Below are 13571 nucleotides of genomic sequence, written 5' to 3'. Positions count from 1 at the left end.
ATATAAAATTTTAATGTGAGGATAGATTTGAGAGAGAGATTTGAGAGGTTAGAAACAAGCTTAGAATTGTGGGCCAATAATTGCATTGACAAAGAATTCTTAGATTTGGGTTTTCAAAGAATTCAGGAAAAGACTTATAGATAAGAAAATCAAACTAATATGAATATTGACCTAATCAGGGTTCTTCCAGACTATAATTATGGGATGGATTAAATTAGAACAGAGATAATAGAAATCATTTCCATTTATTTTGTTTAGCATCAATCACGCATGTGAAACAAGTCCTTTCTAGTTATTCATGGATTAATTGTTGGTTGCGTCAAAAGTTGGTTTTGTCATGGAATTCATTATATCTTCGGTCGATTACAACAAATTCAAAAGAGATAGTCTTTTTATAAGACTTCTTTTACACAACAAAATGAAAATTACAACTTTTTAGAAACAAACGCAGGATCGTTGTTTGGATCGCTGCTTGCATGGGATCTTTGCCTGTGCCGGGAGCGCTTTGACTCGTGGACCACCAAACCACAGATTCTGATTGAACCGTGAGGGGTTTAATGATTCTTCCTTCGTTTATCGAAGTAAGAATTTGAAGCGAATATCTTATCGATGTAAGATGTTCACTCTTCTAAAGATCAAGTCAGAGCTTAGATCTCTAGGAATCGCCAAAAGCTTCTTGAGGATGTTTGTGAAGAAGGAAGACTCTCTCTTTTGCTCTAATTCATCAAAAGCTTAAGCCTTTTCTGCTCCAAAATGCTCTCCAATCAGCCCTCTTTTGTAACCGCCGTCCCACTACTTAAATACCATCTTTTTATGAGGTTAGTGGGCATGATTTTCGCTTGTAACTGCTTCCCCCACGTTCATAAGTGACCCCCAGCAGTTAATAAGCCATGTGGGCTGCACAAAACTCGAGAAAACTGTCAAAAATGACGTGTTCAACTTCCCAGTGGCCGCGACAGTACGTGGTGTCGCGCATTGCCGTTGCAGTTACCACTGCCGCGCACCTCTCGAGTATTTTGGTTCTAACTTCCTCGTCCGATGTCGGAATGAGATGATCCAAGATGCGTTGGAAAGCTGACGAAGAGATCTACAACTTTTGTCTTCTCAGCCATCAACGGATTTGATATACCTTTACCGATTACCGTTTGAATCGGGCTAGTATGTGAATTATCTAAGTCCGTTTCACATATAACGTTGCGCTAAAAGAATTAAACTCTTTTAGACTTTGAACTACACTGTTGAATATGTAGGCTACATGTGTTAGATGTAGGCTTATCTCTAATAAGGGATAGAGATAACATCCCCCATGTGTGAACAACATGGATTTCAAAGTGTGAATAGGTTGCATTTCCTATATAGGACAACGAACCCAAAATCGGAGAGAACAAGAATTGTATATTCCATTTCTCAATCTCTTGTTTGTTGGTAGAGATAAACCCATAATTGGAGAGGAAGAATTTTATATTCTATCTCCTGGTCTCTTGTTTGTTGGTAGAGATAAACCCAGAATTGGAGAGGAAGAATTTTATATTCTATCTCCTGGTCTCTTGTTTGTTGGTAGAGATGAACCCGAAATCGGAGAGGAAGAATTTTATATTCTATCTCCTGGTCTCTTGTTTGTTGGTAGAGATAAACCCGGAATCGGAGAGGAAGAATTTTATATTCTATCTCCTGGTCTCTTGTTTGTTGGTAGAGATGAACCCGAAATCGGAGAGGAAGAATTTTATATTCTATCTCCTGGTCTCTTGTTTGTTGGTAGAGATGAACCCGATGATGGAGAGGAAGAATTTTATATTCTATCTCCTGGTCTCTTGTTTGTTGGTAGAGATGAACCCGATGATGGAGAGGAAGAATTTTATATTCTATCTCCTGGTCTCTTGTTTGTTGGTAGAGATGAACCCGGAATCGGAGAGGAAGAATTTTATATTCTATCTCCTGGTCTCTTGTTTGTTGGTAGAGATAAACCCAGAATCGGAGAGGGAGAATTTTATATTCTATCTCCTGGTCTCTTGTTTGTTGGTAGAGATGAACCCGAAATCGGAGAGGAAGAATTTTATATTCTATCTCCTGCTCTCTTGTTTGTTGGTAGAGATGAACCCAGAATCGAAGAGGAAGAATTTTATATTCTATCTCCTGGTGCAAAAGAAATTCAAAGTGGGATCTCCACTTAGAAAATCTGGACTGGTTTGAATAATCCTGACTGTCATAAGGTTTGATTATTCAATTCAAAAGTAGACCTCTCGTTCATGAAATGAATCGAAAGGGGATTTTGGTTAAGGTCCTAACTGTAGTAAGGTTTGACCAAGCGGGGGTTTTGAGACGATCCTAACTGTAGGACGGTTTGATCGCTCAATTTGTGGACCTCTCGTTCATGGAACGAATCGAGAGGGGATTTTGGCTTTGGTCCTAACTGTTTAAAGGTTTGACCAAGTGAGGAATAGGAGTAGGGTGCAAATAACAATGAGTTTATTGATTTGCACAAACTACTCGGTGGGAGTTTCGAGGGGATCCTAACTGTAGGAAGGTTTGATCGCTCGATTTATGGACCTCTCGTTCATTGAAGGAATCGAGAGGGGATTTTGGTTTTGGTCCTAACTGTTTAAAGGTTTGACCAAATAGGAATTTGATACGATCCTAACTGTTTAAAGGTTTGATCGCTCAATTTAAGGACCTCTCATTCATGGAACGAATCGAGAGGGGATTTTGGTTTTGGTCCTAACTATTTAAAGGTTTGACCAAATAGGAATTCGAGACGATCCTAACTGTTTAAAGGTTTGATCGTTCAATTTGTGGACCTCTCGTTCATGGAACGAATCGAGAGGGGATTTTGGCTTTGGTCCTAACTGTTTAAAGGTTTGACCAAGATGGGAATTTGAGACGATCCTAACTGTTTAAAGGTTTGATCGTTCAATTTGTGGACCTCTCGTTCATGGAACGAATCGAGAGGGGATTTTGGCTTTGGTCCTAACTGTTTAAAGGTTTGACCAAGATGGGAATTTGAGACGATCCTAACTGTTTAAAGGTTTGATCGTTCAATTTGTGGACCTCTCGTTCATGGAACGAATCGAGAGGGGATTTTGGCTTTGGTCCTAACTGTTTAAAGGTTTGACCAAGATGGGAATTTGAGACGATCCTAACTGTTTAAAGGTTTGATCGTTCAATTTGTGGACCTCTCGTTCATGGAACGAATCGAGAGGGGATTTTGGCTTTGGTCCTAACTGTTTAAAGGTTTGACCAAGATGGGAATTTGAGACGATCCTAACTGTTTAAAGGTTTGATCGTTCAATTTGTGGACCTCTCGTTCATGGAACGAATCGAGAGGGGATTTTGGCTTTGGTCCTAACTGTTTAAAGGTTTGACCAAGATGGGAATTTGAGACGATCCTAACTGTTTAAAGGTTTGATCGTTCAATTTGTGGACCTCTCGTTCATGGAACGAATCGAGAGGGGATTTTGGCTTTGGTCCTAACTGTTTAAAGGTTTGACCAAGATGGGAATTTGAGACGATCCTAACTGTTTAAAGGTTTGATCGTTCAATTTGTGGACCTCTCGTTCATGGAACGAATCGAGAGGGGATTTTGGCTTTGGTCCTAACTGTTTAAAGGTTTGACCAAGATGGGAATTTGAGACGATCCTAACTGTTTAAAGGTTTGATCGTTCAATTTGTGGACCTCTCGTTCATGGAACGAATCGAGAGGGGATTTTGGCTTGCAATTCATTGCTTTGTTACGGAAGCGTTTGACAAAATTGTCGACTGACTCTCCGTCTTTTTGCTTCTCATCTAGAAGGGTTCCGATTGACACTTCGGTGTCATCATCGAAGAAGTTGCTGAGGAACAAATTTTCTATGTCATCCCAGCAATTGATGCTCCTTGGCTTGAGACGTCGGTACCAATCGAAGGCCGACCCGCGAAGGGTGCCAACGAATGACCGGACCATTAAAGCCTCGTTTCCAGAGATCATGCCCAAATGAGACTTGAAATAAATCAAATGCTGAATAGGCGAGCTCTTCCCGTCAAACGGTGTGAAGTTAATCATGTTGAATTTTGTCGGGTACGGTATTGAATTACATTCTCTTGGATAGGGACATGGAATACCCGTCTTTTTCACTTCTTAAGCCGTCATCAAAGCGTTGATTTTGTTTTCGAGCTCTTTCATTTTCTCGTCATCATCTATGTCTTCATTTGAAGGACGTTGAGGAGAATGAGTTAGACCACTCCCTGTAAGAGGTGCCATTGAACCACCCCCAATATCGTTATTGGGAGGGTGTGTTAAACCACCCCCGGCGTTATTGCTATTGGGAGGTGTATCAGCAAAGATGACTTCATCCACTTCTGGATCACTATCATCTGTCACATTCTGAGTGTGGCGGCTGGATTCAGCTTGCTCACTGGACTCAGGAGGTTGAGGCCATTGAGTTAGCACTTCTCTCATTTGTTGGATAGCTAGCTCCATCTCTGTCTTCATCTCAGCTCTGATTTCTTCACGTTGCTTCGCTAGAGCTTCTTGAAGTATTTGAGCAAATTGATCAGAGGTGATCGTGAGTACTTCTCTGGTTTATCCCGTGCTAGACATTGTATCATCAAAAGCGATTGCAGAACAAGTGTCCGAGAATTCATCCTCCGAGGACATTCCTTCTTCATTCTTTTGTAATCTCTGCGCCTGATGGCTCATAATTGGAGTCGAGACATCCTTTGAGCAATTCTTGGATTGACTTTTCCTCCCGGGGAAAAGTCGGGATTTGAGTCACTTGAATGCCGCTTAGACTTTCTTTTATCAACCATGTTGATAATGACTTCAGGGAATTCATCATCTTGGGCAGCTGATTTTCTTTTGCGGAAATGTCTCGGTTTAGGCTTAGACAATACAAAGACTCTTCGTGGGATGGCTTCTCGTTTGAAACAGTCACATTCTGATAATGCTGCTTTAACGAGTCGCGCACAGAAACAATGAGAGCGAATAATTCTTTTTCGAAATTTATTCACACCCCCAACTTGATAATACGATTCATTAGTATGATTGCCAAAAAATCGTATCGTTTGTTGGCATGACCTCCCAGGTATGACGATGTCTTTTGGTGAATGCGTCTTCTTCTGAGGGTGTAAAACCTTGTTGGCATTCTCAGGACAATTTATTGTTGCCTTTGAACGATCCAAGGTTATGTCAGGAGTCGCACGTTTAGAACCACCCCCTTGTGGGTATGGAGTCTTAGCGGGCTCCGAATGCTGATTTTGCACAACTCTAGTTTTTGGAATCCAAACTTGGCAGAATTTCGGTGGTTCTTTGGTCACTGTTTCCTTCTCCCTTTCTTGTCTTTGTTGTAGGAGAGCCCGGGCATGAGCAGCGTTTGCACGACGTTTTTGTATACGTTCTTTGAGGGTCGAACGAGTCTTTTTGACAATAGTCCTTTCCTCCGTCGTGAGTTTAGCAGAGACATGGGTGATTGGTCGTTGAGACAACTGAACCACTCGATGTCTCCTCGACTCTAGGTCCGCGTGATAGCGAACCCCGTCGGTTTGTTCCAAGGCCTTAGCTATTTGACGAGCGCGACGCTGACGTTGTCTCTGACGAGCCCTCTTCGTAGAGAGGTTGTGAGTAGAATCCTCAGCAACAATCAGGCGAGAGTCTTCATTTTGTGCCTTCTTTGGCATGCAACTCTTCCTCAATTGTGAGATCCTCTTGTACTTGCGAGATAATGAAGATCTTGAAGAGGATGATGAGAGATATTCCTCAAACTTGGTTTGGTCGAATTCGTATTCGACCATGGATTCAACCGGGATCTTGATGATTGGCTGCGACACGACGGTCTCGGCAGCGAGACCGTTTGCTCCCACTGTGGTCGCCAGCTTGGTTGCGTCAAAAATTGGTTTTGTCATGGAATTCATTATATCTTCGGTCGATTACAACAAATTCAAAAGAGATAGTCTTTTTATAAGACTTCTTTTACACAACAAAATAAAAATTATAATTTTTTAGAAACAAACGCAGGATCGTCGTTTGGATCGCTGCTTGCGTGGGATCTTTGCCTGTGCCGGGAGCGCTTTGACTCGTGGACCACCAAACCACAGATTCTGATTGAACCGTGAGGGGTTTAATGATTCTTCCTTCGTTTATCGAAGTAAGAATTTGAAGCGAATATCTTATCGATGTAAGATGTTCACTCTTCTAAAGATCAAGTCAGAGCTTAGATCTCTAGGAATCGCCAGAAGCTTCTTGAGGATGTTTGTGAAGAAGGAAGACTCTCTCTTTTGCTCTAATTCACCAAAAGCTTAAGCCTTTTCTGCTCCAAAATGCTCTCCAATCAGCCCTTTTTTGTAACCGTCGTCCCACTACTTAAATACCATCTTTTTATGAGGTTAGTGGGCATGATTTTCGCTTGTAACTGCTTCCCCCACGTTCATAAGTGACCCCCAGCAGTTAATAAGCCATGTGGGCTGCACAAAACTCGAGAAAACTGTCAAAAATGACGTGTTCAACTTCCCAGTGGCCGCGACAGTACGTGGCGTCGCTCATTGCCGCGGCAGTTACCACTGCCGCGCACCTCTCGAGTATTTTGGTTCTAACTTCATCGTCCGATGTCGGAATGAGGTGATCCAAGATGCGTTGGAAAGCTGACGAAGAGATCTATAACTTTTGTCTTTTGAGTTTCTTCAGATTTGGATCATATCATGGCTTAAATGTGCAATATATTACCGCGGCAGTATACACTGCCGCGCACCTCCGATGCAGTTTGCGACCTCTCGGGTATTTTGGCTCTAACTTCCTCGTCCGATGTCGGAATGAAGTGATCCAAGATGCATTGGAAAGCTATCGAAGAGATCTACAACTTCCCATTGGCGCTTCACTATGTTTATTTGCGCGACACCTTATATTGTCGCGCTGTTGCCGCGGCAGTGTACACTGCCGCGCACCTCCGATGCAGTTTGCGACCTCTCGGGTATTTTGGCTCTAACTTCCTCGTCCGATGTCGGAATGAGGTGATCCAAGATGCGTTGGAAAGCTATCGAAGAGATCTACAATTTCCCATTGGCGCTTCACTATGTTTATTTGCGCGACACCTTGTACTGTCGCGTTGTTGCCGCGGCAGTGTACACTGTCGCGCACCTCCGATGCAGTTTGCGACCTCTCGGGTATTTTGGCTCTAACTTCCTCGTCCGATGTCGGAATGAGGTGATCCAAGATGCGTTGGAAAGCTATCGAAGAGATCTACAAATTCTCATAGGAATATCACTCTGTTTGTGTGCACAACATCTTCCACTACCGCGCAAATGCGCGTCAGTGTTTCTTATCGTGGGTGTTCATATTGTTCTTCTATGTTGTCTCGTTTCCTTTGAATGATCCCCTTTGATTAAGAGAATGACGTTTATCGCCTCTTCTTTGTCTTGAGTAGTATTTAGATGTCTGTAAGTATTTTTTTGACGCCTACAATTGTTTACAAATTTACTCATCTTTTCACAAGTCTGTCTACTTATATCCATTTACAATTACATTTATCAATTATTACAGATTCAAAATTATAATATAACGATATTATGAATGCAACAATGTTGACATACTAAGTCCTCGCACGGAATGACAACTAGTTTTACTTGATTTTATGAAACCTTATTCTACTTCCTATGCCTTTGACGATGTGGCTTCCACTGCCGCCTTCAACATCCCAAACCCTAAGGCCTCGTTTGGTACGTCGGAATGGGGTGGAATGGAATGGTCATTCTCACTTCTCATTCCTTCCTATCAAACACACCCTCTTTTTTGAAATTGGAATGTTCATTCCCAATTCTCATCAATTCTCATTTTATGTGGGAATGAGCATTCCCATTGAAATGATAGGGAATGTGCATTCCCACTTAAATGGGAATCGATAAAATATACAATTTTAAAATACGTCCATTCTCACTTCATTTTATAAATTACATCCAAACGTGAGAATGAGAATGATTATTCCATTCTCACATTAATTCCATTACATTCCTTCTTCCATTCCATTCTCATTTGAGTCCATTCCCACGTACCAAACGAGGCGTAAGCCTAATGCTCCCTCACTCTCTCTGAATCTTGTTAGGGAAACAATCAGTCAATCCTCTTTCATTACCTCTCTCATGTGATGTGTCACAATAAAGAGCATTTATTATACTAACTAGAGCAAAGTTTTGATTTTTATTTGAATGACGAAAATTTAAACAATTTTTACCAAGATGTCCCTCTGGTCGTGAACAAAATCTCATGGAACTAATATAATCTGGTTTGGATGTACTAAAATAAAGTTACACTATACACCTATCCAAAATTTAAAAACATAATCTCCCTATTTAAATTTATAGCATTACATTTTAGGGCATGGCAGTGGCTCGACCTAAGTCTATAAAGGTAATCGAATTTCAGACAAGTCTTAATTTAATGTAATTTTATTTCAGGATATGGGTTTCAGATTATATGTGTGTGCATGTACGTATATATAGACACACACACAAAAACACATACATATTATATATATATATATATATATATATATATATATATAGAGAGAGAGAGAGAGAGAGAGAGAGAACCTCCTATATACATATACATATTTGTGTGTGCATGCGTGTACATATGCTTATATATATGTTATAGTCTTTATAGATATAATATATAAGTATATATATACTTATATATTTGTATGCATACATGTTATATATTTATACGTATATATATAATTATATATACTTTTCGACTTCATTCACAACCAGAAGGACATCCTAATAAAAAATTGTTAATTGTTAAGTATTCAAATAAAATTCAAAACTGTGTGTATGATCCTCGTCAATTTTTAAAAGAACTCAAAGAACCAAGAAATAAGTGGTTCAATTACAACTATTATCAGGCAAATATTAAGAAGCACAAATTGATTGGTTACTTATTTTTCCAAACAATAGAGTTTTACCTTGTTCTTCCTTGATCTTAGATTGTGCATTTTACTTTATAACGACCAAAATGCAATATAAGGATTACCACGAAGTAAAGAATCCCCCGAGTTTCAAAGTCGATGGAGCCCCTTCACAAAGACAAACAAATCAATCAATTATATCCTACCCTCATCCAATGGAAGCCAGTCTCAGGCCTTCCAACCTCTTCTTGCAAGTCCTCAATATTATCACTCGGTATATCCGGTGGATTATTAACCAACCAATCCAGCTCTCCATCAACATCTCCCAACGGCTCAAACCAAGACCCATGCCTAACCTCAACCTTACGCTTCAACCTATACCTTTTACATTAACTCAGTCGTTCCCACTGCAATATCGCTCAAATCCGTTGCCAAAACCCTAGCCGTCTCTACTGCAATTTAACTCAAATTGGTAGCTAGAAGAATACAACTTTGAGAGCGTGATTAATTAATTTAGTTATATATAGTTACAAATAATATATATATATATATAGAGAGAGAGAGAATAATGGGTATCATTGTCATAGGAGGGGATTTCCTCCTTGAAAATAATGTGGCAAAATCCCCACCATGTGATATTCTCTCTCCTACTTTATTCACATGGTAGGGATTGTGCCACATCATTTTCAAGGAGAAAATCTCCTCCTTGACATAGGACACCCATTAATCTCATATATATATATCTTGTTCTTTAGGAGCACAATAACTGGGTAGTATAACCACAAATATTATCAGTCAATATTAACCAAAAGTAGCATGAATTGGCTAGTTATACCACCTTGTCCTTCTTTGATCTTAGATTGTTTATTTTACTTTATAACAATCACAATACAGATCAGTGTTGTCAATGCGCGCAGCGCAATGCGGGGCGCAAAGCATCTTTACGCGCACATGCGCAAGACGCAACGCGATACGCACGCCCGAGTGATGCGAGGCGCACACCGCACACATAATTTTTCAATATATGTAATCAAGCGCGAAAGAACATGTTTTTAGAACTTACTTGAAAAATATCATGATAAATAATATCTTAATACAAAATCACAATATAATGCCTTAATTTGTAATGCTACCGTCCAACATAGTAGCAAAATTCATAAATTTTTAAATCAAATGTTAAATCAAGATTAATATACAAGCAAAGGATTAGTAATTATCCTCAATTGAAGGCTATTAAAAAGGTCTAATGGATTTATTTTGCTTTTTGGGATATGGAATATCTAGTATAAAGACTCGATTGAAATGTTAACAAATAAAACTATATGAGGATATGTACTATATGCACCCTACACAAAGTAAGAATGTACACGAGGCGCAAAGGCGCTGCTGCATCAGATGTGGGGCGTTTCGTCACCGTCCCGCATCATAAGGCGCATGAGGCGCAATGAGACGCGTGCCTTTGAAAACACTAATACAGATTAAAGTTTTACCTCAAAATAATAGAATACACTGGGCCTCAAAGCTAAATCAGCCCCTTTATAGAGACAAACAAAACAATCCCCCCACCGCAATCATCTCCTCATTACAACGCACGCCTCAACTCATGCCTACCAACTTCTTCGTGCAGACCCTCTGTCCTCTCTCGTATATATACTGGATTACTAACCAACCCATCAAGCTTTCCTTCAACATCTTTCAATGGCTCTATCTAATCTCAATCCCACCCTTTAACCCACACCTCTCCACATTTAACCTTAGCCGTCTCCACTACCATGTCACTTGAATCTATGGCCAAAACCCTAGTTTGCCCCCAAATTTTACCCAATTCCAACAACAATTGCTCCAGTACCTATGCCTAAATCCATCCATAAACCCTCTTCGAAACCCTCAAGCAAACCACTAGTACAATGTGCTCAAGTTACCTAATGGTTTTTATTATACCCACCATATAATTTCATCTTGTCCTTCATGTTTTTTAGAAAAAATTGAAAGCAACAAGAATCGGAAGGTACAAGCACAAAGATAATTGATTGATATTCATTAACAACAAGTACAAATCGATTAGTTTTGCGTAATTCACCTTATTCCTCCTTGATCTAACATTGTGCATTTAGTACATGAGAATCACCCATTATGGTTCAGCATTTCAACTGGTTACATATAACATAATAATGTAGAACAAAAGGATTACCTCGAAAGCGAAAAATCCCCCAGGTCTCAAAGCCGAAGCGGCCCCTTCACAAAGATGAACAAGACACTCAACCCCATCCTCTCCTCCATCCAAAGCAAGCCTCGGCTCATGCCTCCCGACCTCCTCTTGCAAACCCTCAATATCCTTGCTCGGTATATACGGGGGGTTACTAACCAACCCATCAAGCTTCCCCTCGACATCTCTCAACGGCTCAAACCAAGATCCTTGCCTAACCTCGACCCTGCCCTCCAACCCATACCTCTCCACATTAACCCTAGCCGTCTCCGCCGCAACCTCGCTCAGATCCGTCGCCAAAACCCTACCTTTCTCCCCCAACCTCCTCCCAATTCCGATCGCAATAGCCCCGGTCCCCGTCCCGAGGTCCGCCCAGACACCCCCCTCGAAACCCTCAACCTCAGCAACCAAATCGACGACCATCTCCGTCTCCGGCCTCGGGATCAAGACCCCACTCTCTAACCAAACAAGACCAGGTCCCTCCCAGTGCTCGCAGCCGACGAGGTAGGCTGAGGGGCCTCCGATCGAAGACCCGCTGGCGGCCAAAGCGAGTAAGAGGTCGTCGAGGTCGCAGCGGAGGGGACGAGTTAGGGTTAGGGCTAGGGCTCGGTTGGGTGCGTCCTGGAGGAGCAGCGGAGCTCGCGAGGAGGTGAGGGGAGTCGACGGAGGAGAGCGGAGTGCGGGGGAGAAGGGGAGCGGGCTAGGGTTTGGGCCCATTGGCGGAAGGATTGGAGGTCCGAGGGGGTAGCTGAGCGGGTTAACGGGCGGAGGAAGAGAGGGGTTTGGGTTTGGGTTTGGGTTGAACCCGTTAGGGTTTTGCTAGGGTTTGAGAGTGAAGAAGGGCAGAGGAGGGAAGGGGGAGGGAGAGAGGGGGGGCGGATGGGAAACGGGAGCCTGGTGCTTACCATTGCTAAGATTGAGATTTTATCAAAAAAAAAACTTTTGATAAAAACCATCTCTTCTAGGGGTCTCATAATAAAATTTCAAAGGTTCAGGGGGTTTCCTGACAACCCTCAAACTTAATGGTTTTTTCCGACATTTTCAAATTATGAGGAGCTACATAATAACGATCCAAAGCTAAGGGGTGCTTTCTGCCAGCCTATATCTTGTTAGTTGTTATTGTTGGCCTGCTACTTTTGATTTGAGGGATAATTTTCAAAACATTTATAGTTAGAGGAAGTAATAAAAATTTTATAATTTGAAGGACTGATTTTGAGACAAGTTGTAATAATTGGGCAACCTATTTAGCAGACTCAATAATTTGAGGAACTATAATTTTGAAACAACTTATAAATTTTGGCGATCTGGTAGCAATTCCAATCATTTGAGGGACGAAGTAAAATATTAAATACTTAAAGGACTAATGTGGACAAAACCCTAAAACATTGTGTAATTTGATTTCAAGAATTATGAGCGATTCTCAACATGATATTTCTAACAAAATATATTCCTTATATCTGGAGAAAAAAATGAGAAGTTATTATAACATTGCATGAAGTTTTTTTTATCAGAAAACTATGATCAACTATTTTTATTTGGGTTACTCGCATATATATATCTTACATCATCGGTATTTGCAAAAATACCCCACATATCTTTGTATTTACAAAACTACGCTTCAAATCATCAACTTTATAAAAAAAGGGGGGTTCTACATTAAGACCACATTTACTTTTATCCAAATTGATGCTTACCGCATTTACATTTTTTTGATATAAACCACCTTTACTTGCTAACATGATTGCAAGTCACACTTTTTTTACTATTCACATACGAAAAAAGAATCTGATATTCCCATTTTACCCCCATCTTCTTCCTCACAAACTCTAACCTAACCCTAGCCTCCTTCATCCTCCTTTTCTACAAACCCTAACCCTAAACCATGGCCACCACCTCCCTCAAAATCCTAACTCATGACCGCCACCTCCTCCAAAATACTAACTCTAACCCATGACCATTACCTCCCCCAAACCCTAACCCTAATCCTAGTTCCTATTTGGGAAACAATGAGAGAGTGGGAGGATCGTTATTATTTTGCATATTATTTTGTCTAAAATAATACGCGAAATGACCATTTTTTCCCTCACAATTTTTTTGTTTTTTCATCTTCTTCATTACAAAACCTAAACCTACCCTTCTCATCTTCCTCTTCTCCTCATCTTCCTAGTTCCTAGGACATCAGCGTAAGTCTCAATCCCTTCTGACTGTAAATCTGTGTCTGGATCTCAAAATTAAGACCTTGCATGAACCTTTGCCCCTTATCCACCTCATTAGACACCATTCCCGGGGCAAACCTGCTGAGCTTAGCAAATTCTGCTGCATACTCTTCTATAGTACTAGCTCTCTGTCTCAGCATAACAAACTGCCTCTACATCTCAAGACGAGGTAGATAATAGCACAAAAAATCTAGCTCCAGCCTGATTTTATAATATATGTAGACGATGAAGACACTACTCTAGAATTATCCAGAAAAAAGAAGGTGGAGAAAGATTGATCTC

General features: G+C 40.8%; 1 protein-coding gene across 1 annotated transcript in view; it reads right to left on the bottom strand.

Moving 5' to 3' along the window:
- LOC109845055 (release factor glutamine methyltransferase) overlaps positions 1-11988 on the bottom strand; it is a 14462-nt gene extending 2474 nt beyond the window's left edge. The window contains exon 1 of the mRNA XM_020414240.1: positions 11059-11988. Coding sequence (XP_020269829.1) covers positions 11059-11790 — 732 coding nt within the window. The 5' untranslated portion in view covers positions 11791-11988. The remainder of the gene's footprint in view (positions 1-11058) is intronic.

Source organism: Asparagus officinalis, chromosome 6 (assembly GCF_001876935.1).
Source record: "Asparagus officinalis chromosome 6, Aspof.V1, whole genome shotgun sequence".
In the NCBI taxonomy this organism is placed as follows: domain Eukaryota; kingdom Viridiplantae; phylum Streptophyta; class Magnoliopsida; order Asparagales; family Asparagaceae; genus Asparagus; species Asparagus officinalis.
Note: the sequence above shows the minus strand (reverse complement) of the source record. Positions and strands in the feature narration are given on the sequence as shown.